The sequence below is a fragment of the Paroedura picta genome, chromosome 5, assembly GCF_049243985.1.
Source record: "Paroedura picta isolate Pp20150507F chromosome 5, Ppicta_v3.0, whole genome shotgun sequence".
Lineage (NCBI taxonomy): Eukaryota > Metazoa > Chordata > Lepidosauria > Squamata > Gekkonidae > Paroedura > Paroedura picta.
In genome coordinates, this window is record NC_135373.1 from 18243743 (window position 1) to 18269793 (window position 26051).

General features: G+C 47.1%; 1 protein-coding gene across 1 annotated transcript; it reads left to right on the top strand.

Annotated features, from left to right (window-relative positions):
* Positions 1 to 1095: 1095 nt before the first annotated feature.
* LOC143837200 (guanylate-binding protein 1-like) lies at positions 1096 to 14958 on the top strand. The gene is made up of 11 exons (XM_077336783.1): positions 1096 to 1347; positions 2972 to 3180; positions 4839 to 4966; positions 7107 to 7216; positions 8474 to 8676; positions 10946 to 11188; positions 12164 to 12444; positions 12610 to 12822; positions 13099 to 13201; positions 13623 to 13816; positions 14260 to 14958. The coding sequence occupies exons 2-11, from the start codon at positions 2979 to 2981 to the stop codon at positions 14470 to 14472; spliced, it is 1890 nt and encodes a 629-aa protein (XP_077192898.1). The 5' UTR covers positions 1096 to 1347; positions 2972 to 2978; the 3' UTR covers positions 14473 to 14958.
* Positions 14959 to 26051: the final 11093 nt, after the last annotated feature.

The window sequence follows — 26051 nt, forward strand, 5'->3', positions numbered from 1 at the left end:
GCTGAGCAGGAGCTTCCCCAGACAGTTCTCTCAGGGTGGACGTTCTCTTGGGACATTCTGCCAGGAAACACCCCATGGACCTACAGCCCACACACAGGCCGCTCACCCACCACCGTTTATGCTCTGACGCATCCCCAGGAGCACCCTCATGGGGTTTAGGCTTGCGTTGCCCCAGATCTACCTCCCCCTGGTTTGTTCAAGCTGCAGGGGCACTGCTTGGCAATCCTTACCTTCTGGGTCTGGATCTTGATGTTGCCTTCCAGATGCACCATGAGGGCCAGGGGATCGTTGTGCATCAAGGCCCACCTGAGGATCTCTGGATTGAGACCCCCTTGGAAAAACTGTATCTGGTTAGCTTCAGAACATTTGTGGACTTTCCTGGACCACTGGTGGAGCTCTCCAGAATAGCCTGTCGCCGACCACGTACCCTCTTTCAGGTGGTGCAGATGGCTCAGGCTGGGCTTACTTGGGGAGGGTCCTCCTCTGTCTGACGGCTATCCAGACTCTGCTTAGAAACTTCCAAAGGAGGAGAGCCCACCCACTCAGACAACGCCCCTCGCTCCCCCTTTCATGCACTCATGTAACCATTTCTTAACCCTTTTCAAGAATGCGACTCATTGGCTTGCCTCGCACGGAGTTAATACTGCGGACGAGCAGCATCTTCGCTAAGGGGGGGATGGAGCTTTTGTTGCTGGAACGCTGCAACTGGATACTTGTACTTAAAAGCGCATGGCTGGCATGTTACAGCTTCAGCGTTGCAGTCCGGAGGGGCTTTGTCCTTCTCGACATTTCTCCTTCGGGAATGCGGAGATGATGCCGGGAGATCCCCAGGCCCCACCTGGAAGTTGGCAACCGCAGACCCCCGCCATGAGTCTTGCGCTCTCGCTTCGCCTTCTAGGGGACGTCTTCGCCTTGACCGTTTATGCACTGGAGGTTTCATGCCAGGCTGCAGGGTGGAGTTTTAGTCATGGCAGGTTGCCCCACCTCTTCCTGCACCTACATGGGGGAGCATTAGGCCCAGTGTGCCTCACCCACCCCCTATCTGTCCTCCTGATAGGGGGGTGGGGCAGTGAAGTTCCCAGTGCATAAACGGTCCTTGCAGCGCACTCGCCGGCCGGTTTACTTCGTCCAACCATCAGACCTCGTCCTCGCTCTCCCGACATATTCCTGCTCGTGGGGGAAAACTTGCAGGGGGAAGGGAAGGAGAGGGCGCAGCGCCCGCTTTCGCTTTCGCGCCCGCTATAAGCAGGCCGAGGGAGAGCGAGCGGGAGAGAGGCGGCCAGGCAGGCGGCGGAGACCGAGGCGCCCGACAGACGCTGCCGCTCCCGTTTCCCCCGCAGGGAGAAGGTAAGACCTCCACGCGTGGCTCCTCGTGCAGCTGCAGAGAAAGGGACCCGATCCCTTTTCCGGAGGAAAGCCGCCCGCTTCGAACGTGTGAGCAGCTCTTTGGGCTCCCACGTGGATCGGGACCGGGGGCGAGTTACGGGGAACTTGCAGCCCCGACGAGCCTCCTCCAGTTGGGCTACAGGTGGTTAAAAAGAACACCCCAAAAACAACCAGCCTGCTTTGTGCGTAGTATGCGCTTGTTGTTAAAATGCATTCACTATTAGTGCCGTCTGCAATCCCTGCGTCTCTTCCAGGGGATCTCCTTTCCACCGTTTGAACCTTCACAACAGCCCTGTGGGGTAGGTTATGCCAGAAGGGAATGGGCTAAATCCCAGGGCAACGGTGGAAGGATCATGAGCTCCTCCGCAGTTCCTGGGAAATGCTGTGGGGAGAAATTAATCCCAAGAAGGGGCTGCCGGTTTTGGGCTCCCCTTGATGCTGCTCTGGGTTAAGATGATGCTGGTCTGGGCTCCCATTTCAAAACTGCTATGCAGGGATTTGAACCCACAAATGGTGCCAGTCCTATCTAGTGACATGAAGAGACGCCTTTTATCTTATTAATTTTAAAACCTAATTCAGATTTATTAAATATGGCTTTATTGTTGTAATTTATTATATTGATTTTTTTTATCCTAACCAAGTGAGGGCTTTGGACAGACGAGCTTTGTGAAATGACTTTCTCAGAGCAACAATCGTTATCAAACCAGGAAGAAGATCAAGTTGATCTAGGGGGTAGGGCCTTACATCTACAGGCCGAAGCAATTTGGTTAAATATCCTTAGAATCTCAGAAGGAACAGAAAGGAAAGTGAGACTTCCAGTTACCAAGCTGGACTTCTCCATCTCTTCTGCCCATCTTTATGCTCCAACCTTCAAACTGGTCCTCTAAGAAAAACAGCCCTCAGGCTAACACCTGAAGAAGAAGAGCTGGTTCTCATATGCCGCTTTTCTCTACCCAAATGAGTCTCAAAATTGCTTCCCTTTCCTCTCCCCACAACAGACACCCTGTGAGGGAGGTGAGGCTGAGAGAGCCCTGATATCGCTGCTCAGTCAGAACAGCTTCATCAGTGCTCTGGTGAGCCCAAGGTCACCCAGCTGGCTGCATGTAGAGGAGGAGCGTGGAATCAAACTTGGCTCGCCAGATTACAAGTTCGCACTCCTCTAACTACCACACCAAGCTGACCCTCAGGGAGGCCTTAAATAGCTATATGCAGAGAGGAAAGCAAAAAGTTACTCAGCTGCTGTTGCCTAGGAGGATCTCCCAATAATCAGTGTGCAAAGAGTGTCCCACGAAGGCTGAAAGTCCTAATTGTTCCTAAACACTAGAAAAGAATACACAAGAATTCTACTCAGTTTTTAATTTCCTGAATTCCAGAACATGCTTGTTGATTCCTGGTTCGTAGCTACTAGCTCTCCTATTCCTTAATCATGGATGCTTTCTTCAAAAGATGGTGGTAAGCTCTTCGTAAAAATGTTCTGCAGTTGCAAAACCGGAGCATCTCCAGGGTTCTACTTCAGAAGACAGGCATGTGAAACGTACCCGCTTGGTAAGGGCTGCTGTTCCTCTTTTCTCCTGCCCCATGACAGGTCATCCATGCTGCGAGCTATGGCCTCCGAAATCCACATGCCGGATCCTGTGTGCCTTATAGAGAACAGGGACAAGACATTTTTTGTCAATCAGGAAGCCCTTCAGCTGCTCTCGGGAATCCACCAGCCGGTGGTGGTGGTGGCCATTGTGGGACTGTACCGAACAGGCAAGTCCTACCTCATGAACAAGCTAGCTGGCACGAACTCAGGTGAGAGAAAGAGGGACGTCTGTTCATTCAAATCAGGGCTACATCAGGGGAGGATGGGAGATAATTCAGCTGTGAAATCCCAGCAGAATAGGCAGGCCTATGGCCCTTCAAATCTGACTCTGCGTTCAGGACTCTCTCCCCTTAAATAGTACCAAGCAGGCAAGCCAGTAGACTTGCATGCTATACAATTCCAAGACTGCAAGCATTAATTCACCCTGAGCCTTTGGGGAAGGTGGTATATGAATATAATAAATAAATGAAGCAGGCTTTCTCAACCAAGGTTTCATGAAGCCCTGGAAGGGTTATATATAGAGGAACAACAATGGATAAGGAACAACAAATATATAGAGGAACAACAATGGATAAGGATATCCCACTCATATCCCGAATGAGTGGGATATCCTTATCCATTGTTGTTCCTCTATATATTTGTGAAACAGCCTAGGGGGTGGGACGTGTCCGGCTGTCCAAATTCGAATAGGGCCAATCGGGGTGCAGCCAGCTTTGCCCTGATTGACCCTGCCCTTGCAGCTCCTGCCCTCCGTCATCTTTGCTCTCAGACGCCTCAGTGCCTGGAACCAGCAGCAGGAAAGGGGAGAAGGCCCTGGGCAAAGGGTTGTGGTGGAGGGCTTGCGAGGGCCTCTTGGCCTGCTAGGCTGGGCCTGCTGACGATGGCTTCCCAGCCTGCTGACTGCCTGCTAAGGAGCTCAGTCCAGGCCCTGCTAATGAGCTGCCCAGCCCCCGCCCGCCACACGATCTGGCTGCAAGTTGTGGCCCAAAGCCACCTTAAGCTGCCTGACAAGGGGCCAGGGAGGGGACCCTTTCAAGGCCCGTTCTTAGGAATGGGCTTTGAAGCTAGTATATATCTATAAAATAAGTTTGTCAAACATTTATTGGGTATACGACCATATAAAGGTAAAGGTATCCCCTGTGCAAGCACCGAGTCATGTCTGACCCTTGGGGTGACGCCCTCTAGCGTTTTCATGGCAGACTCAATACGGGGTGGTTTGCCAGTGCCTTCCCCAGTCATGACCGTTTACCCCCCAGCAGCAAGCTGGGTACTCATTTTACCGACCTCGGAAGGATGGAAGGCTGAGTCAACCTTGAGCCGGCTGCTGGGATCGAACTCCCAACCTCATGGGCAAAGCTTTCAGGCGGCTGCCTTACCACTCTGCGCCACAAGAGGCTCTTCATACGACCATATATGCTCATGTTAACTCTCCCAAAATGGCCAGTGCTAGGCCTGGAGGGGGTGGGAAGGGGAGAGGCTCCAGATGGGCGTGTCCACAGCTTTGCTTCCCAACCATATTCTGTATGATTGGGCCACTTCTGGGGTTTCTTTAAGTCTGAAGACTGTTTCAGGGGATTCTCAATGGTAAAAAAGCTGTGAAAGGCTGCACTAGATTATCACTTGGGGTACTGACTCTACTCAGTATGTAATTCGGTCCTTCTGTATCTTTTTTAAAGGCCACAAAAATATAAAACAATATTTGTTGTCCCTTAAGCAGTTCCATAGCAAATGTTTAACTACATCCCCTTACAAGAGGAAGGAACACCTTTGGAGTTTCACTTTCTGGCCTGCTGGAGGAGAGGCTACCGTGGCCCAATCATTTGCACCTGTTTCTTTGCCCATAAAGTATCAATATTTTCATGCACAGGTTTCTCTCTGGGCTCCACGGTGCAAGCCAACACCAAGGGAATCTGGATGTGGTGTGTTCCCTACCCTGGCAGACCGGACCAGACCCTGGTGCTTCTGGATACAGAGGGACTTGGTGATGTGGAAAAGGTGATTTGGACATCTCTGGATGGGCAGGATGCTGCACCTGTTGAACTTTTGTTATTGAAAGCACAACATTCCCAAAGAAGCTGGTGCTCCTAAATTTCCAGCTGACTGCTCTGAATTGCAGATGTGTTTCTCTGTGGAACAGGTTTGGCAGCCTATGACCCCTACCTGTAAGAGGTCATAATAGGAGGCCAGTGGGCACCTTAAAGGACACAAAAGAACGCACACTCAGAGCTCACTTTGAAGCAGAAAAGGGACTGTGGAGAACTGAGTCAGGAGGCAGTTAGAAAGGAAGTTAGGGTGATGAGTAGGAAGCATCATTGTCAGACATATTTTCAAAACACTGCTTCAAAGTGTAAGTAAAAACTCCATGTTGGTACAGGGTTGGTACAGTGTAAAGCAGAGGCTGTGCAAGGAACTGGAGGGCACTGAATACTGGCATGAGTGTGGCTGTTGCAGCTACACCTTAGTGGTTTTCAATTGTACAAAGAATGTAAAAACGGCCAACAAATTCTCTTGGAGCATATCTGGAAATTCTGTTAGCGTGTGCAATTCATTCAAATATCTGGATATTGCATTTACTGAGAGCCTGAATTGGAAACTTCATCTGGACACCATTAGAGCCTAGTGGCTCTATTCTAGTGGGCACTATTCTGAAGTTTTATTATACAAAAGGAGGCTTCTTCATTGATCCAGCCTTCAAATTATACAAGTGCAAGGTTATCCCCCATCTATTATGTGGAGTAGAGGTCTGGGGATGGAAGGAAAACATATCTAGGCTAGAATCTGTTCAAAATACATTCTAACCCTACCTAGGGGTTCTCTGGCTGTTCTGATGAGGGCAGAAATGGGTCTACCTTCTTTTAGTGCCTGAGTACCTTTTTCAATTCTAAAATTGTGGGAAAACCTTAGGTTAGCCAACTCAAGCAAATTTACTCATCCGGCTCGCCTGGTTAGAAGCCGCCGCTTTTATCCACTACACCACAATTCATAGTTACAGGCTGTTTTCCTTACGGCTGCATAACCAGCGGTGGTCTCCCAGCTTTCCTGCCGATCAGTGGCACAGGGATCTTCCACATCAGTGGTCCCCAACCCCCGCTCCGGGGACCGGGACCGGTCCGTGGATCAGTTGGTACCGGGCTCCTCCCCAGCTGCTGCCTCGGGGGCTGCTGTGCCACCGGCTCACCTTTGGTGCTCTCCAGCAGCCACCATGGCTGGGGCTCCCCCTCAGCATGGCACTGCGCAGCTGCTGCTGGCAGTGCCCCCCAACGGGTGGCGGGAAGTCAGGGGTGCCTGCAGGAAAGCAAGTGGAGCAGGGGCTCAGGCGGAGGTGGCGTTCCTCACCAAAAGACTACCTCCCCCCGGGCCTTAGTAAAATTGTCATTGACCGGTCCCCAGTGATAAAAAGGTTGGGGACCACTGTTCCACATGGATTATCCAATTACAGTGCTTTGAGGAAGCAACACAATGAACAAATGCAGTTAGGAAAGAGCAGAGGCTGCCTAAAGGTTGGCTAAATTGGACATCTGAACCCACGCTTTACAAAGGTCTGGTACATTGAGAGGTAGGAACTGAGTCTGAACTCCTGTCGTGAACCCCTGGTTCCTGCCCTGATTTCCACACTTGTGTACTTATCCCCCCCCCCCTTAGAGTGTCCCGGAAGTCCCGCTTGGTTCTGGCAGTATGACTGAGCTCAGGAGCACCGCCCCTCCCTTTGCCCCTGCTTGCATTTCAAAGGATTCATCTTGAGTCCATGGTGCCTTGCTATCTTCCTTCAATGCAGTTTCTCTCGGAATTCAAAACAACAGATGGGGAAATTGCTTTAGCACCCTTCCATATCAAAGGACGCTCTGATCCTGCTTTCCTGTGTGAATGTCCACTTCCCACCCAGGCTTGTCCCTTGCCTTGCCCCCTTTCCCACGGCCCAGGTATATAGGTCTTGCCACCCCCTACCAAGCTTTGACAGATTCTGTCTGTGAACATATGCTACGTATGGACTTTACTTTGCTGACTTCTCCAGATAAAGACTTTCTACATAAAGCTTTCTTCAGAAGCTCGAGAGTGATGTCCGTGGAGTGAGTTTGCTGGGGTTCAGTGGCTTGGTTCCTGATAACTCCGGCATTCTCTGCTTTTCCATTTGCAGCGTGATTTGCAGAATGACTCCTGGATCTTTGCTCTGGCTGTCCTCCTCAGCAGTACTCTGGTCTACAACAGCATGGGCACCATCGACCAGAACGCCATGGACCAGCTGCAGTATCCTCCTGAATCCACAGCTACAAGCATATCTTCTTATAAGTTTTGCTTCCTGGGGGCCACTTGCATTTGAAATGGACCACCTGGGCCTATTATGCATACGTGGGATAATGCAATTTCGATGTGCTTTGGCAGCTGGATTTTCCTGTGCGGAACTGGAAAATCTACTTCTAAAGTGCATTGAAAGTGCATTATCTGTTGTGTGCGGAATTGGCCTAGAGGCCCTACTGTTTGATTGCTTAGGGCAAACTTTCTAAATCATTTTACTGGTGAGAAACTCCTGAAATGTTCTTCAGGCTTCCTGAAACCCTAGAAGTGGTGCGATGGTGCAGAATATGGTAGGGAAGCAGAGCTGTGGACATGCCCACCCAGAGGCCCCCTTCCCACCCACCCCAGGCCCATCATTGGCCATTTTGGGAGGGGGAGGGACACAGGTTGACATGACAATATATTATCACCCAATATATGTTTAGCACATTTATATGTGTGTGTGTATGTATATGTATGTATATATAAACACACACACAAATACACTCACAAATTAACTCTCTCCCCAGGGTTTCACGAGACACTGATTGAAGAAGCCTGGCTTAGGGATACTGTCTGTAGAATTAGGGAAGGGACATTGTTTTTGCTGAAGAAGAAAGGAGGGTTTGTGTTTTGCTTTGTTTTGGGAAATATGTGCAGTTTCTCCTACACTCTCTCACAAGCTTTTGTAATACACAGTGTTGTACAGGCCACCTGGTCCTGTTCCGCACACATAGGGTAATGCACTTTCAATGTTCTTTAGCAGCTGGATTTTCCTGTGCGGAACAGATATACAGGCGAGCCATATTAGGTGGCGGAGTGCATATTTGCATACGTTTATATACATTTCAAGATCTAAATATTCAAGATGCCTTATGGGTGGCTTCCAGGAGAATCAGCTTCCCCTGGCCAAGGTTGGTTAACTGATTATTAGAAAACCATGACGCAGTGGAAGGTCAGGCTCTGCTCCAGTTAACCGGGTAAAAGAGAGAATTTGATCATGGGCAGCTTCTCTCAGCCCTCCCAAAATACACATCTATCAAAAGCAGAATCACCTTTCATGTCTGGACAGGCAGTTACATGCAGCTATGGAGAAAAGGCCAAGGACAGGTCTTGCCCAGTAACAAAAGCTAATTATGAGGTAGAAGTGAAGGGACATTTCCAAGAGGCGGGTCTCCCCCCTGTAATGAAAACCAGGTTGTTTGGTATCTTCCTGAGCCAGGTCAACAGTTACGTGACGGAACTGACAGAGCGCATCAAATCCAAATCGTCACCTACTGAGAATTCGGGGGCACTGGAAGATTCTGCTGAATATGTCCGCTTCTTCCCAACGTTCATCTGGGCAGTGAGAGATTTCTCTCTGCAGCTGGTATTGAACGGGCAGCCCTGCACGGACGACGAATACCTGGAGAATGCCTTGAAGTTGAAGGAAGGTACTTATTAAGCCTGCAGGTTCGGTAGACACAGACACAGCACTTCGAAAACCTTCAGCTCTTTATTAACTCCAAAAACACCAGACAGGGACCATAGGCACAACAGGAACTTGCATACAGTTTGGCTAGCTCACCAAAGAGGTCCGCAACGGCATGGGTCTTCAGGGAAGTCCAAGTAGAGAGAGAGTGAGAGGACAAGGGGGGGGGGAGAGGAGGAGGAGCTATAGAGGGCAGAAACCAGGTTAAGACACAGAGAGGTGTCCCATTCAAGGAGATAGCACCTATACCCTCCCCCCCAGACACACACACTGTCCAGGTGTGCTGCATTGCTCAGTTCAACAAATTACAAATGATGGATTCCAGCTGAAGCTATTGAATGGCCAGCTGTTCACTTCAGAGGCAAAGAATGCATCCGATCTCCTCAGGGATGTCGAGGAACAAGCTGCGCATGTACGCTCTTGCTTTGCATCTGCTGCAGTTTGAGAGTCTCAAAAACAAGCTTGTTTCCAGGGGTGCTTGTCCTTCTGCTTTCCGGCTTTCTCTCTGAAAGTTGAGCTACGACTGGCTCCTGCCTTTTCTGACTCCATCCTGTCTGAGATGAGTTTAGTTTCATGTCTACGTGTGAAAAAAAAGGTTTTGGCGGTCCCTAATCACTCCTCTTTCATCTTCCTGCACGCTGTCTTTACATGCCGCTTCGAGCTGTAGTTTCTGTTTCATTATAACTTTGTGTGTTTCCCAGACATTAATTCAAAGAGATTCTCCTAGAAAACTTGACTTGTTTAACCACAAATAACATAACTTCTCTTTTCTCTTGTTTCTATTGACTTACCAGAGTGTCTTTCAACAGCTCTGGCCAGATTGTAACCGCAACTTTAGCACATTCACTTTCTGAGACAAGGGCAGGGGTAGTCAAACTGCGGCCCTCCAGATGTCCATGGACTACAATTCCCAGGAGCCCCTGCCAGCGAATGCTGGCAGGGGCTCCTGGGAATTGTAGTCCATGGACATCTGGAGGGCCGCAGTTTGACTACCCCTGGACAAGGGCCTCTTCACAGCTGAAAACAGGCCTTTTTTTTCATCTGCAACCTCTGTGGCTTTTAATTCCTTAGGCCAAGGGTAGTCAAACTGCGGCCCTCCAAATGTCCACGGACTACAATTCCCAGCGTTTGCTGGCAGGGGCTCCTGGGAATTGTAGTTCATGGACATCTGGAGGGCGGCAGTTTGACTACCCCTGCCTTAGGCATTGCAGGAAGATGGACAGCAAGGAGTTAATTGAAACCTGATTAGGAGGAAAACTCCACCCCTGAATTTGCTGCCACAGGGGGTGGAACCATCCACAAAATATCAGCGAGTCAGGTCAGGTCTAACGTTAAAAAACATCAGGCAGAAGCTGTTTTAACAGGAAGCATTTAAAAGTGAACATCTCCCTTAAAAATATTTTCTTGCCCCCACACAATTTACCTTCAGTCCTCGTGCTATGACAGAAGTTGCTGCCAATGATTTTTTTTTTAATGTGCATAACCAGCCAACTCAGATCGTCAATGAGAAATCTTGCTAGGCAAAAGTGTACACTGGACACACTCAGAAATATTAGGGGGGGGGACCAGGAAAAGGTTTTGTTAGGTATCATGGCACCACACTGGGGCCCAAAAGATAGGATTAGTCACCTGACTGGCTTCTGCCTAACCTGCCAACGTTCAGTTGCCAAGCACGTTGTCAGTTGAAACATAAGCATGGGTTAGAAGGGGTATCCTTTCCACCTCTATTGTATTAATTCTCCTGCATTAGTGTTACTCATGGGGTTGCGTGTTGGTTTTCTACACTGTGAGTACATAACCATTTTGGGTAATCGCTCGCTAATGACATTGGGAATGCCAATACCAGTTTGTCAAAAACCAGTCCCAATGCCTTTGCACTGGTAAATCCCTTTCCTTCCATCTCTAGGTGCCAATCTCTGTCTTAAAGGTAAAGGTATCCCCTGAGCAAGCACTGGGTCATGCCTGACCCTTGGGGTGACACCCTCTAGCGTTTTCATGGCAGACTCAGTACGGGGTGGTTTGCCAGTGCCTTCCTCAGTCATTACCATTTTACCCCCCAGCAAGCTGGGTCCTCATTTTACCGACCTCGGAAGGATGGAAGGCTGAGTCAACCTTGAGCCGGCTGCTGGGATCGAACTCCCAACCTCATGGGCAGACAGCTTCAGATAGCATGTCGCTGCCTTACCACCCTGCGCCACAAGAGGCTCTTACAATCTCTGTCTTACTCCTAGTAAATTCCCATGAGGATCAGGTGTTCAACCTGCCCTGCGAATGCATCCGACTTTTCTTCCCCACCCGAAAATGCTTCACCTTTGACCGCCCCACCAATGGAAAGAACCTCCACCGGCTGGAGGAGATGGAGGAGAGCGAGCTGGAAGCTGAATTTGTGCAGCAAGTGAGGCAGTTCTGCCACCACGTCTATGAGACATCGAATCCAAAGACCATCCCAGGAGGGCACGTTGTCAATGGGCGATGTAAGTCCTTGTAGCTCAGTAGTTCTCTGAACAGCAATGATGGTGGCTGAAGGACAATAGAAGAAGCTTCTTGGTCACAAGATGCACCCTGAACCTCAACCTACAGCATGGCACTTGAAAGAGTTATTTATTGAATTTATATACCGCCCTCCCCTGAGGCTCAGGGCGGTTTTCATACAAAAATATTGATCCCTACTCTGCTTTCTTTTCCTAGGGAGGTTTTCTACTTCCTGTCTGGTCCTGTGAACAACTATCCACAGGGCCTGTAAGACGGAGCTCTTCCGCCAGGCTTTTGGTTGGGGCCAAAGTTAACATCTCTCTGCCTACCTATTTACGGCTCAACCCACTCATTGGTCCATCTATTTCACACTGACCACTCCCAAATCGTCTGGAATTTCTGGGAGGATCATAATACATAATCATTGCTGGTTTTAGCCTGTTTGAACTTGTTATTGTTTATTTAAATTTTAAATTAATTTTATTATTGCTGTTGTATATTTTTTATCTGTGTACACCGCTGTGAGCCAGGTTGCTGGGAGGGCAGCCTAAAAATCTAATAAACACAAACATAAAGCAGCTAAATTTACCCTATATCGGTGATGCCAGAACCGTCTCTATTGTTAGATTCAAATGAGTAGCCGTGTTGGTCTGAAGTAGCACAATAAAATCAGAGTGCAGTAGCACCTTTAAGACCAACAAAGATTTATTCAAGCCGTGAGCTTTCGAGTGCAAGCACTCTTCATCAGACAAAGAACTGACCATCATAACAGTAGGAATATATAAGCAAAACGTAATCATGTTACATTAGTAAACTGTGTCACAGCATCCACACACAGTCACATGATAATTCCCTGCCAAACCGGCCAATCAGACCCCTCGAACCCATTTGTAGTTCACAAAGACATATCAGAAATAAAACTGTCAAAGCCAGTGATCCACAGTGTGGATTGTACATCTCTATTGTCTTCTTGGCAGTGCTAGCAAACTTGGTGGAGACCTACGTGGGCACGATCCGCAGTGGGGGCGTACCTTGCATGGAGAACGCAGTGCAATCTCTGGCTGAATCTGAGAATTCAGCTGCTGTACTCGAAGCCACTGGCCGCTACGTGGAGCTGATGGATCAGAAGTTGAAGCTGCCCACAGAGACTCTGCAGGAGCTCTTGGGAATCCATGCAAAATGTGAGGACGAGGCCCTTCAAGTCTTTATGGCCTGTGCCTTCAAGGATGACCAGCAGCAGTTCCAGGTGGAGCTGATGGTAAGATGTCCCTTAAGCTTTCACCTCCAGCTAAGAAAGCTTTCTGAGAAAAGCGACCTCTTGCAGTTTCTACTGTGCCGGACAAATACTACAGGCATATAGTTTGTTCTCCTGACCTCAAAACACACGTAGTCATTTCTAAATTATTCTTCCTCCCCCTGCCAGCGAGCTCTAGCTCAGAAGAAGGAGGCGTACTGCTGTCAGAACGAACTGGAATCCTCCAAACGCTGCAAGGCTCTGTTGAAGCGGCTCTCTCAGGAACTGGAGGACAGGATCAACAAGGCCTTCTACTCCCGCCCGGGTGGATATCAAGATTATCTCAATGATCTGAAGACTGCAACAGAGAGATACCACCAGGAATCAGGGAAAGGGGTCATGGTGAGGATTTATATTTGCTTTGAGTGCTTTGGGTTTCTATTAAACTTTGGTAGGCCCACACATGAAAGGGGTCACACCTGGGATTTTATTTTTTGCACTGAGCCTTTGAGTGAAGATTTCGTTTCAGGATTGGTGCATGGCTTGACCACTGTCTGCTCAAGACAAATGCAAAGCTTGATTAAATATTAAACCCCTCCACATAAAACAGTACAAGTCCAATGCAACCCAAGATGGCATCAGAATCTCAATCTTGACCGTTGCTTCTCCACTACTCAGGCAGAGGCTGAATTGGAGCAATTCTTCAAAGACCAGGAGGCTGTGGGTAGAGCCATCCTTCAAAGTGACATAGCCCTCACAGAGAAAGAGAAGGAAGCAGAAGGTAAGGGCCTGGGACAGGTGTGCAGATGGGCTGGATCCTGCTGACACTGCATCGGAGATGTTGCTTTTAGGGTGGGGAGGGCTGGAGCTCTTCTCTCTCATTGGTGGTGGTGGTGGTGACGGTGGTGGGGAGAGCTCACCATTTCAAAAAAAAGGCCGGGGGGAAATTTTATTTTCTGAATTTTTATGGGCCTTCACAACTCTAAGAGGCACAGATCTTTGCCAAACTTCTAAAGAACTCAGAAACTGAATGAGAGAAGGCTTTTGCTGTAGAGGAGAGGAACTGCATGAAGGATATCCAACCGCAAGGTGGCCTTTGGAGCAAGACACATTAAACTTCTGACCCAGATGCATGTTAAAGGGACTCAGCTGCTTATGCGATACCTTCCAAGGATGAATTCGGCTTTTTCTTTCTGGCCCAGATGCCAGGGCAAGGGCAGAGGCGGCAGAGCGGGAGAAGGAGATCCAGAGGAAGCAGCAGGCTGAGCTGGAGCAGAAGTTGGAGGATCAGAAGCGAAGTCACGAGGCAAACATTCAGCATTTGAAGGAGAAGTTGGAGAAGGACAGGGAGAAGCTGCTGGAAGAACAGAACAAGATGCTGGAAAGTAAACTCCGGGTAAGTGTCACAGCAAGCCCATTTGGGTTTGTTCCCATTGCAGAAGTCTTGGGGTAGATTATGGCAAGAGTAGCCAAATAGTGGCTGAAAAGATGTCCATGGACTACAATTTACATGAGGCCCTGCCAGCACTGAGTTGGCTGGTATCGCTCCCAGTTCATCTTCATGGCTCTTTTGGGTGCCAGAAGGGATCCCTTACAGGTGCAGTGGAGGGAGCACTCCAAAATCTAGAAATTTCTTCAGGAAAGCTTGGGAACCCTTCTCCATGTCTGACCTGCAGACATGCAGTCCCACCTGTGCCTGCACAGAAAACCACTTGATGAACAGCAGCTATAGGAAATGGCCGAGCTGTTATCTCCGTGAATTTCCCAAGGAAAATTTGGCAACCCTGAATCTCCTTCTTTAGCTTCTGAGCTTGTTAACCCTGATGTTCTCCTTCATAGGAGGAAAAAGCTCTGCTGGATGCCGGATTCCAGAAAGACGCTGATAAGCTAAAGGAGCAGATTGATCAGCTGAGAAAAGAAAATGAAAAGATCAGGAAAACATCTTGGGTCTCCACTATACTATGTGCTGCTTCAGTGACCCTTTCATTGGTGCTTCCAGGGCCGGTTGGCAAAGGTGCTAAGGCGGCTATCCGGTATCTCAAGTTTTGGTAAACACGAGGGAGGAGGGTTGATCCTCTGTTGCCTGGGCCATGTGTGCAGGGCCTGCTGCTTTGTTTTAGAACAACACAATGTTGAAATGAACCGGGAACTGGCAAGCAGGGGTAATAGCAGCCAGGTCACTGTTGGATCGCTTCAGCATGGGTAGTGGCAAAATTATGTAGTCAGTGCTGCTGGTATTGCTATGTCTTTTTCACACATTACACCGGTGGTTCTCAACCTGGGGGGTGGGGAGCTGGAGAGCGGACCCTGCTGGACACATGCCCCTCGCCCTGGCGCAACGAGAAGCTCTGCTCTTGGGCCCACCTATGTTGCCTCCCCCAAATCATGGGCTTTCTTGGCTTCTCCCCCACCCTTCTCTCCAAGGGAGACCCAAAGTGGCCCACATCCCTTTGCTGATGTCTCCAAATCAATTTCGTCTGAAGGAGAGTGCCTGCTTACTAAAGCTCACGTCTTGAATAAATCTTTGTTGGTCTTAAAGGTGCCATTGGACTTTTTTTTGTTCTTCCAAATCATTGGTTTTCGTTACTCATTTTGTATCCTGCCCTTCTCCCCAAGGGAGTCCCAAAGTGGTCGACATTACTCCTCTTCCATTTCTTCCGCACAACAGCCTTGTGGGGTAGATCGAGATAGAGCGTTTGTGTGGCTGGAGCAGTGGAAAAGAGCGAGATTGGCACGGTGGGACTAGAGGCAGAACCGAACTGAGAAACCCCGGGAAAAAAAAAACATTTATATACAATCATGAACAATGGATCTTCACGCCATTGGTCAGTTTCGGTTTCATTTCTGTGAAAGGACCCTTGCCTAATTTTATGGTTGGGGGACACCACCACACGAGGAACTGTATTAAAGGGTCACGGCATTAGGAAGGTTGAGAACTACTGCATTACACAGACGCTAACTGAAGCTTGCCCCCAAGCACATAAGCAATAGGCAACTGCAACCCATTGTGGTTTGGTACCCCTGCACCTTCCCATTGCGATCTCTTTGCTGCATCCCTTAATTGGTGATGTGTACGATTAAGAGAAGCAAAGCCATGGTTAAGAAACCTCCTTCCGAGCTGGGCTTCCAGTTCTGTTGTAGACTTTGCACTGCTGGTATAATAGACAACAGATCAACTTCTTCCTGGTACTAATGGAAACGCTTAAGAACCTTAAACACGATGAAGGATGCTTCATGGCTCTTGAACAGAATGCAGAACTTGCATCTGCCTGTTGTCTCCAAGAAGTACTGAGGTTTTGATTGCAGTGACCTCTTCTGTAATTTACAATTGCTTTGGTGCTAAATTGCCACAGTCAAGACAAAGCCGGAGTTTCGTGATTTTGCCTTCTAGTGATATATCAGGTTTCATGTGCTCTAGTAGTTTCTTGCTTGTGACTTTTGCTGTCCATAGAGTCCGCAGAAGCCTTCTCCAGCACCAGAGTTCAAACAAATCGTCCAGCTTTCAAAGCCATAAGTGGCTATATTGGAAATACGAGAGATTGAACTAATCTATGTTTGGTAATGAGGCTGATGTCCTTGCTTTTCCATGCTCGACTCAAATTTACCATTGCTGAGCGACCCAGAGCAATTCAGCATTCATTTTCCATGCTGCAGCCTCCACTCTGATCCAAGAAAAATGACTAACAAAACTCTCAAAATCATGTGTCCATAAGCTTTTGCCATGATTTGTATTAGTTTTTTAAAATTTGCCTTAGTTTAAGCCACTCCACTAAGCCAAGGCCAAGTCCTCAGACCCAACTGAGGGAGCATCCACGAGCTGGAACAGAACAAAGATTACAAAAGCCAAGGCAGATGGATACTCCAACCTCCCTGCTTGGTAGGCCTGCCACCACCCTGACTGGTTCCCTAGACTTCCAAGACCCAGAGGCAATCTGGGGGCCTACCAGGGGCTTAAACAGGCATCTTAACTCTATCCAAAGCTAGGAGGCCAGAATACAGACTGGTAGAGCAACACAGAGCAAAGCACAGTTACCTCTTAGCTTGTTCAAAGGAACAGATAAAAGTGTGTAAAATTATTCTGTTTGCATTAAGGTGCACACATGGCAACTTGACATGCTAGCAGTGCAAAAATAATAACAGACGTATCAGTAAGACATTATATTTACTTAAGGGGAAGGAATGGCAAAGTGCGTAAACCAGGGGTAGTCAAACTGCGGCCCTCCAGATGTCCATGGACTACAATTCCCAGGAACCCCTGCCAGCATTCGCTGGCAGGGGCTCCTGGGAATTGTGGTCCATGGACATCTGGAGGGCCGCAGTTTGACTACCCCTGGTGTAAACAATTTCAAAGCCCAGAGTCCAAAGGTACAGAATGGTCAAACCACATGCAGCTTGCAGGTAACAGAAAGGTATGACAAAAGTCGGACAAAAAGGTGTAACTAAGTTTCTTTATGGGTTAATCTCACATAGGATTCCACACACAAAAGCCAGTCGTGTCTATTTGCCAAGTAATAAACTAATAGAATCACTGATGTCGAGGCAGGAGACTCAAGAAGGCTGGAGTCGGCGAGGTAGATCAATGCCCCCCCCCCCTTTGGGTATGAGTAGTACATCGTCGACCTCCTTCCTCGCCCCTCTTGTAGTGGGGGTTGGGTGGGGGGGTTTTCCACCATGTGGGATTTTTAATGTCTGTTAGAGGGGTTTGTAATGAGGTTTTATAAGACTTTGTAACCTGCCACGAGCCGACTTGGAAGTGGCGGGGAATAAATCTAATAATAATAAATATAATAATAATAATATAATAAGTATAAATCTAATAACACTACTACTACTACTACTACTACTACTACTACTACTACTACTACTAATAATAATAATAATAGCCAATCATGTGTCGGGAGTTGGAATGCTGATGTCATCTAGCAAGAGGCCCAATTCCCCCAAGAATTTAATTTGAGATATCAGCGACTGATATTTGAGCACTGACTGAGTAAGCCTGTCAAGGTTGCAGGTGTAGGCCCTAATTAGGGAGCATAGATTTACACAGAGAAAGAATCTTTGTGCAATCTGCTCTGGTACTTGCAAGCCTGAACCAAAGTTTCAAACAGAAGCAGAAAACTAGTCGGCCATTATTTCAGGTAACTCCATTTTAGTTACATCTCCTGGTCTTAGAATTCACAGAGGGTTCAGAAAGTGGGTGTGCTGGGATGGATGGTCTTGGCCGTTTTGTCAGGAGGGGCAGGACATAAATCCATTTGGTGTTTTGGGAAGGGGCAACCTGTCCTTAGAGGCCGGGCAGGATGGCAGTACCTGAAGTGAACTTTTGTTTCACAGGATGAAGGGAGTGGGGCATGAGGTCTGGAGCTTTTGTTACCAAAGTTGGGATTGGGTATGTGTAAATATAGTGTAACTGGCCCAATGTGCCTCAGCAAGAACCTAGCGATGCCCAGGTGCATTGTTTCCTAAATAAAGAGATTTTCTTCAACATGTAAATGGTTCATCATCTTCTTGGAGAGGAGTGATGAGTGGAGTGGCTCAGGGATCTGTCCTGGGCCTGGTGTTGTTCAACATATTCATAAGTCATTTGGATGAAGGAATTGAAGGAATTATTAAATTTGTAGATGACACTAAACTGGGAGGGGTAGCAGAAGACACCAGAAGACAGAATCAGGATACAAGATGATCTTGACAGGCTAGAAAACTGAGCTAAAACAAATAAAAATTTATATAGTGAAAAATATAAAGTGTTTTATTTAGGTAAGAAAAATCATATGCATCACTATAGGATGGACGAGACTTGTCTTGGCAGTAGTACAAGTGAAAAGGATCTGGGGGTCTTAGTAGATGAGACACTGAACATGAGTCAGCAGTGTGACTCAGTAGCTAAAAAGGCAAACAGGATTTTAGTCTGTATCAAAAGAAGTATAGTGTCCAGATCATGCAAGGTGATGTTACCACTTTACTCCGCTCTGGTAAGACCTCACTTGGAGTACTGTGTTCAGTTTTGAGCACCACAACTGAGGAAAGATGTAGAGAAACTGGAACATGTCCAGAGGAGAGCTATGAAGATCGTGAGGGGTTTGGAGACCAAATCGTATGAGGGAAGGTTGCTCGGTCTGTTTAGCCTGGAGTGAATTTATTTATTTGTTAGTTATTTATTTGATTTTTATTTGAAGGCAACTAAGAGGTGATAACCATCTTCAAATACTTGAAGGGCTGTCATACAAAAGATGGAGCAGAGTTGTTTTCTGTTGCCCCAGAGGGTCAGGCAAGAACCAATGGGTTGAAATTAATTCAAAAGAATTTTTAGCTAAACATCTGGAAGAAGTTCCTGACAGTCAGAGCAGTTCCTCAGTAAAGCAGACTTCCTCAGGAGGTGGTGGGTCCTCCTTCTTTGGACGTTTTGAAGCAGAGGCTGGATAGTAATCTCATCAAAATGCTGAATTTATGAACTTAGGCAGGTTGTGAGTGGGTGGGCAGTGTGGGATGTGCCAGTGTTTGTCTCTTGTGGCCCTTCCTTGCATACCCAGGGAATTGCTGGTTGCCATTGTGGGATGGTTTGTGAATTACCTCCACGCAAGGCTGGATTCTGGAGATTTTTGTTGGGGGGAGGATCGCTTGGGAATGAAATTAGGGTCACTGTGGGTAGGAAGGTAGTTGTGAGTTCTTGCATTGTGCAGGGGGTTGGACTAGATGACCCTAGAGGTCCCTTCCAACTCTATGATCCTATGATGTCGAATAGGATTGGAGAGAGGACTGCTCCCTGAGGGACACCACATGAGAACAGATGGTAGCTTGATAGTCTCTCTCCTATTGCTACCCTCTGTCTGCAATCCCACAAGACAGCCATTTGAGGGCTGTCCCTTGTATCCCAGCGTCGGCGAGGAGGTGAGCTAAATGCTCATGATCGACTGTGTGAAATGCTGCTGACAGGTCTAATAGTACCAGCAGTGCTGACCCGCCTCGGTCCAGCTGGTGGTGGAGGTAATCCATCAGGGCGACTAGCGCTCTTTCTACGCTATTTATTTTATATATAAATATTGTGACTAAAACTATATTATGCCAATAAATGTTCTGTGCTGTAGTGTGCTGTGTGTGTGTGTGATCCTGGGATACCTCCAGGCTTCAACTGGAGATTATGGAGAAGGCAACCTGTCAGCAATTGCAGTAAGCAGAGAGTTGGAGAGAGCTGAGAGACAGGTTATGTAGGGATGTGAAGAATAAATATCTTCAATTCAGTATGCTATGCCAGAACGTGGACTGGTGAATTACACGTTTTCACAACTTTCTTCTGTGGCTTAAGACACAAAAAGTGTAAAACAAAAAGTCAACAAGAAACTAATGGAACATTAATAAATTATACATATAAATAAATGTGCAAATAGTGTAATATTTTGCTTCCTTAAAGGTAAAAGGTAAAGGTATCCCCTGTGCAAGCACCGGGTCATGTCTGACCCTTGGGGTGACGCCCTCTAGCGTTTTCAGGGCAGACTCAATACGGGGTGGTTTGCCAGTACCTTCCCCAGTCATTACCATTTACCCCCCAGCAAGCTGGGTACTCATTTTACCGACCTCAGAAGGATGGAAGGCTGAGTCAACCTTGAGCCAGCTGCTGGGATCGAACTCCCAGCCTCATGGGCAAAGCTTTCAGACAATTGCCTTACCACTCTGTGCCACAAGAGGCTCTTTTTGCTTCCTTGGGTGTTGGCAAATAAATTTTATAAGACCTGAGGGTTGACTTGCATAAATCCACAGTGGCACATAATTCTTCAAAGGAAAATTATACATGACTTATTTAATTAATTAATTAATTTGTTTATTTATTTATTATTTCAGTGTTTATCCTGCCACTCCCCATGGACTCGTGGCGGGTCACAAAACAGAATAAAACAGAACCACGGAATCACAGAATTGGAAGGGGCCATACAGGCCATCTAATCCAACCCCCTGCTCAATGCAGGATCTGCCCAAAACCCAAGTTTGATGTAGTGATTAAGAGCAGCAGTTTTTAATCTTCCACATGCAGCCAGTTGTGGGGAGAGGAAAGGGAAAGTGATTGTAAGCTGCTTTGAGACTCCTTCGGGTAGATAAAAGCGTCACATAAGAACCAACTCTTCTTCTTCTTCAATATTATCAGGGCTCTCTCAGCATCACCTCCCTCATGGGGTGTCTGTTGCGGGGAGAGGAAAGGGAAAGTGATTATATAAGCTGCTTGGAGACCCCTTTTGGTAGTGAAAAGCAGGGTATAAAACCCAGTTCTTCTTCCTCTTCATGAAAGGTAATAGATATAGAATTCCTATACATTATTGAATATAGAATATAATCAATCTTATCTATAATCTCATCTATTTAACCCAGGGGCAGTCAAATTGCGGCCCTCCAGATGTCCGTGGACTACAATTCCCAGGAGCCCCTGCCAGCATTCGCTGGCAGGGGCTCCTGGGAATTGTAGTCCACGGACATCTGGAGATCCGCAGTTTGACTACCCCTGACCTATAATCTATCCTATAATCTCTAAAGTATTATCCATTTTAGCAGTTGCCTGCTCTTCCTCCACCCCACCTGGCCTCGCTTTTCATTTTTTCTGCACTTCCTGTCCTTTCATGAAACAAACTAAAATGAATTGAGATCTTTGTAACATAAATAGATATGTGAAGATGGCAATTTATGCTGGGGGTGGGGTGGGAGGTGGGCAGGGCATTGTTTGCTTGATTTATTCTTGCTGGGTTTCCAAGAGGAGGCCAACAAACCAGTCCCCCAAAGGCAGGAGTATTCAGTCTGCGGCCCTCCATATATCCATGTACTACAATTCCTATGAGCCCCTGCTAGCATTCGCTGGCAGGGGCTCATGAGAATTGTAGTCCATGGACATCTGGAGGGCCGCAGTTTGACTGCCCCTGCTCAAAGGGAACCATCTGTCCTGCACCGCCCTCTAGTGGTCAAAGTCCAGATGGCGTTTAATTAATTAGAAATTGTACTGCCTGTTTCCCCCTTCAAGGATCGCTGCCTTGTTGTGGCAAGGGGGCTTGCGTAGTTCAGTGAAGCTATGAGCTATACCGTGCAGGGCCACCCAAGACGGACAGGTCATAGCTGAGAGCTCTGACAAAAGGTGATCCACTGGAGAAGGAAATGGCAAACCACTCCAGTATCTTTGCCATGAAAACTCTATGGACAGTTCCAATAGGCATAACGATATGACGCCGGAAGATGAGCCCCTCAGGTCGGAAGGTGTCCAATATGCTACTGGGGATGAGCAGACGGCTAGTACGAGTAGCGCCAGAATGAATGAAGCGACTGGGCCAAAGCCGAAAGGACGCTCAGTTGTGGAAGTAACTGGTGGCGAAAAGACAGTCCGATGCTGTAAAGATTTTTATTCCATAGGAACCTGGAACGTCAGATCCATGAATCAAGGTAAGCTGGACGTGGTCAAACAAGAAATGAGAAGACTGAACATCGACATTTTAGGAATCAGTGAACTAAAATGGACAGGAATGGGTGAATTTAATTCAGATGACCATCAGGTATACTACTGTGGACAAGAATCTCGCAGAAGAAATGGAGTAGCCTTCATAATCAATAAGAGAGTAGGAAAAGCAGTCTTGGGATACAATCCCCAAAATGACAGAATGATCTCAGTTCGAATCCAAGGCAAACCATTCAACATCACAGTGATCCAGGTCTATGCCCCAACCACTGCTGCTGAAGAGGATGAAGTTGATCAGTTCTATGAAGCCCTACAACACCTTCTAGAAGCAACGCCAAAAAATGATGTACTTATCATCATGGGGGATTGGAATGCTAAAGTAGGAAGCCAAAAGATAACCGGGATAACAGGCAAGTTTGGCCTTGGAGTACAAAATGAAGCAGGGCACAGGCTGGTGGAATTTTGTCAAGAGAATACAATGGTCATAGCAAACACTCTTTTCCAACAACCCAAGAGACGACTCTACACATGGACATCACCAGACGGTCAACACAGAAATCAGATTGACTATGTGCTCTGCAGCCAAAGATGGAAAAGTTCTATCCAGTCAATAAAAACAAGACCAGGAGCTGATTGTGGTTCAGATCATGAGCTTCTTGTTGCAAAATTTAGGCTTAAATTGAAGAAAGTAGGGAAAAGCACTAGGCCACTCAGGTATGAACTAAATCATATCCCCAACGAATACACAGTAGAGGTGACAAATAGATTTAAGGAATTAGATCTGATAGACAGAGTGCCTGAAGAACTATGGATGGAGGTTCGCAACATTGTACAAGAGGTAGCAACTAAAACCATCCCAAAGAAAAAGAAATGCAAGAAATCAAAATGGCTGTCTGAGGAAGCTTTACAAATAGCTAAGGAGAGAAGGGAAGTGAAAGGCAAGGGAGAAAGAGAAAGATACACCCAATTGAATGCAAAATTCCAGAGAAAAGCTAGAAGAGATAAGAATGCCTTCTTAAATGAACAGTGCAAACAAATAGAAGAAAACAATAGAATGGGGAGGACCAGAGATCTTTTCAAGAAAATTGGAGATATGAAGAGAACGTTTCATGCAAAGATGGGTATAATAAGGGACCAAAATGGTAGGGACCTCACAGAAGCAGAAGAGATTAAACAAAGGTGGCAAAATTATACAGAAGAACTATACAAGAGTGAGCTTAACATCCCTGATGACCACAATGGGGTAGTTACTGACCTGGAGCCAGACATCCTGGAATGTGAAGTCAAATGGGCCTTAGGAAGTCTGAGCAACAATAAAGCTAGTGGTGGTGACAGCATTCCAGTTGAACTATTCAAAATCTTAAAGCACGATGCGGTAAAAGTGCTACACTCAATATGCCAGCAAATTTGGAAAACTCAACAATGGCCACAGGATTGGAAAAGGTCAGTTTACATTCCAATCCCAAAGAAGGGCAATGCCAAAGAATGTTCAAACTACCGCACCATTGCACTAATTTCTCATGCTAGCAAAGTTATGCTCAAAATCCTACAAGCTAGGCTCCAGCAATATGTGGACCGAGAACTTCCAGAAGTACAGGCAGGATTTCGAAGAGGCAGAGGAACTAGAGATCAAATTGCCAACATACGCTGGATCATGGAGAAAGCGAGGGAGTACCAGAAGAATGTCTACTTCTGCTTCATTGACTATGCTAAAGCCTTTGATTGTGTGGAGCACAACAAATTGTGGCAAGTTCTTAAAGAGATGGGAATACCAGAGCATCTTATTTGTCTCTTGAGAAATTTATATGCAGGTCAAGAAGCAACAGTGAGAACTGAACATGGAATCACTAACTGGTTCAAAATTGAGAAAGGAGTTCGGCAAGGCTGTATACTGTCGCCTTGCCTATTTAACTTGTATGCAGAGCACATCATGAGAAATGCGGGATTAGAGGAGTCACAAATTGGGATCAAGATTGCAGGGAGAAATATCAACAACCTCAGATATGCAGATGATACCACTCTAATGGCAGAAAGTGAAGAGGAACTAAAGAGCCTGTTGATGCGGGTGAAGGAGGAGAGTGCAAAAGTTGGCTTGAAACTCAACATCAAGAAAACGAAGATTATGGCATCCGGCCCTCTCAATTCATGGCAAATAGATGGGGAAGAAATGGAGATAGTGACAGATTTTATTTTCCTGGGCTCCAAGATCACTGCAGATGGGGACTGCAGCAAAGAAATTAAAAGACGCTTGCTCCTGGGGAGGAAAGCTATGGCAAATCTAGACAGCATCCTAAAAAGCAGAGACATCACCCTGCCAACAAAAGTGCGTTTAGTCAAGGCTATGGTATTCCCAGTTGCAATGTATGGCTGCGAAAGTTGGACCATAAGGAAGGCCGAGCGTCAAAGAATTGAGGCTTTTGAACTCTGGTGCTGGAGAAGACTCTTGCGAGTCCCTTGGACTGCAAGGCGAACAAACCGGTCAGTCCTAGAGGAGATCAACCCTGACTGCTCTTTAGAAGGCCAGATCCTGAAGATGAAACTCAAATACTTTGGCCACCTCATGAGAAGGAAGGACTCCCTGGAGAAGAGCCTAATGCTGGGAGCGATCGAGGGCAAAAGAAGAAGGGGACGACAGAGAATGAGGTGGCTGGATGGAGTCACTGAAGCAGTAGGTGAAAACTTAAATGGACTCCGGGGAATGGTAGAGGACAGGAAGGCCTGGAGGATCATTGTCCATGGGGTCGCGATGGGTCGGACACGACTTCGCACATAACAACAACAATAACAACTGCCTGTTTATCACATTGCAGAGAGCTGAATGACTGCTGTCTTCCTTCGGTGTCATCTGGAGTAGAATGGGACTGAAAGTGATTGAGGGGTGTGTGCAAAGGGCAAATTTTCCATCCAAATCTAGGTTTCAGCCTACTTTTGTGTCTTCCAAGTTCTCTCTCTCTTCCCAGAGTCCTGTCTGAAGCGCTCTAAAGCAGGCGGAGGCTAAGATGTGGACTGCTATTCCACTTGGTTGGTTTTACTAGCCCCAGGCCCCATTAAGGTTGCCAACCTCCACGTGTTACCTCAAGGTCTCATTGTCTTACGATTTCTCACCAGATGACCAATCCCCCTGGAGAAAATGACAGGCTGTGTAGCTCTATACCCTGATGAGGTCCATCTCCAAGGCTTGTTCCCATATCTCCAGGAATTTTCAGACCCAGAGTTGGCAGCCCTAGTTCCTGGGCTGTTTAATGGTTTCCCGCCAGTGCTAGTTGATGCCGTGGTTCAACAGGTAGAGAGACTACTAACAAATCATTAAGCGGCTGGAAGGCCAAATTAAATTCTACTTGCTGGATGTGGGCTTGGACCATAATTTGCCCATCCCTTGGAATAAAACAACAGGTGAAGACCGGTCAGCCGTGATACAGTAGAAGAAAAAAAGACTCAAGCTGGTGATGGTGAAGTGATTTAATGTTCAAAATATTAGAAGATTGAAATTACAATATTGATGTAGTCCTATTTTTATTTTTGTAATTTTGATGCTTATATTGAATTAAAAAGCTGCATTCAGTCTTAGACGAAATCAGCCCTGACTGCTCCTTAGAAGGCCAGATCCTGAAGATGAAACTCCAATACTTTGGCCGCCTCATGAGAAGGAAGGACTCCCTGGAGAAGAGCCTAATGCTGGGAGCGATCGAGGGCAAAAGAAGAAGGGGACGACAGAGAATGAGGTGGCTGGATGGAGTCACTGAAGCAGCCGGTGCAAACTTAAATGGACTCCGGGGAATGGTAGAGGACAGGAAGGCCTGGAGGATCATTGTCCATGGGGTCGTAATGGGTCGGACACGACTTCGCAACTAACAACAACAACATGTAGCATGGGGATATATTTATATGTTATATAATATATTATATCATACACTTATATTTAGAATTCACTGATGAAAGAAGCAAAAACGGAACATACCTGGGAATCCATTTTGAAATTGCTTTGAACATTTTGATATTTCGAACATTAAATCACTTTGCCATCGCCAGCTTGAGACTTTTTTTCATCCTTTGGAATAAAGCTGGAATTCCCAATGGGCACCTTTGGTATTCTGACACCCTGTGGTGGGCTCAGTGACAAAATGGCTGCCCCAGGGGGCGGAGCCAGCCACGGAACGACTGTGATTAAATCCATGGTTTTAGTAAAGACAGAAACACTTCAGCTCCA

Bases quoted from the DNA above. Each gene is read 5' to 3' on its own strand.
- LOC143837200 (XM_077336783.1), top strand. From the start codon at position 2,979: ATGCTGCGAGCTATGGCCTCCGAAATCCACATGCCGGATCCTGTGTGC. The intron at 3,181-4,838 runs GTGAGAGAAAGA...TTTCATGCACAG, and splicing joins GCTAGCTGGCACGAACTCAG to GTTTCTCTCTGGGCTCCACG. The intron at 7,217-8,473 runs GTATCCTCCTGA...CCAGGTCAACAG, and splicing joins AACGCCATGGACCAGCTGCA to TTACGTGACGGAACTGACAG.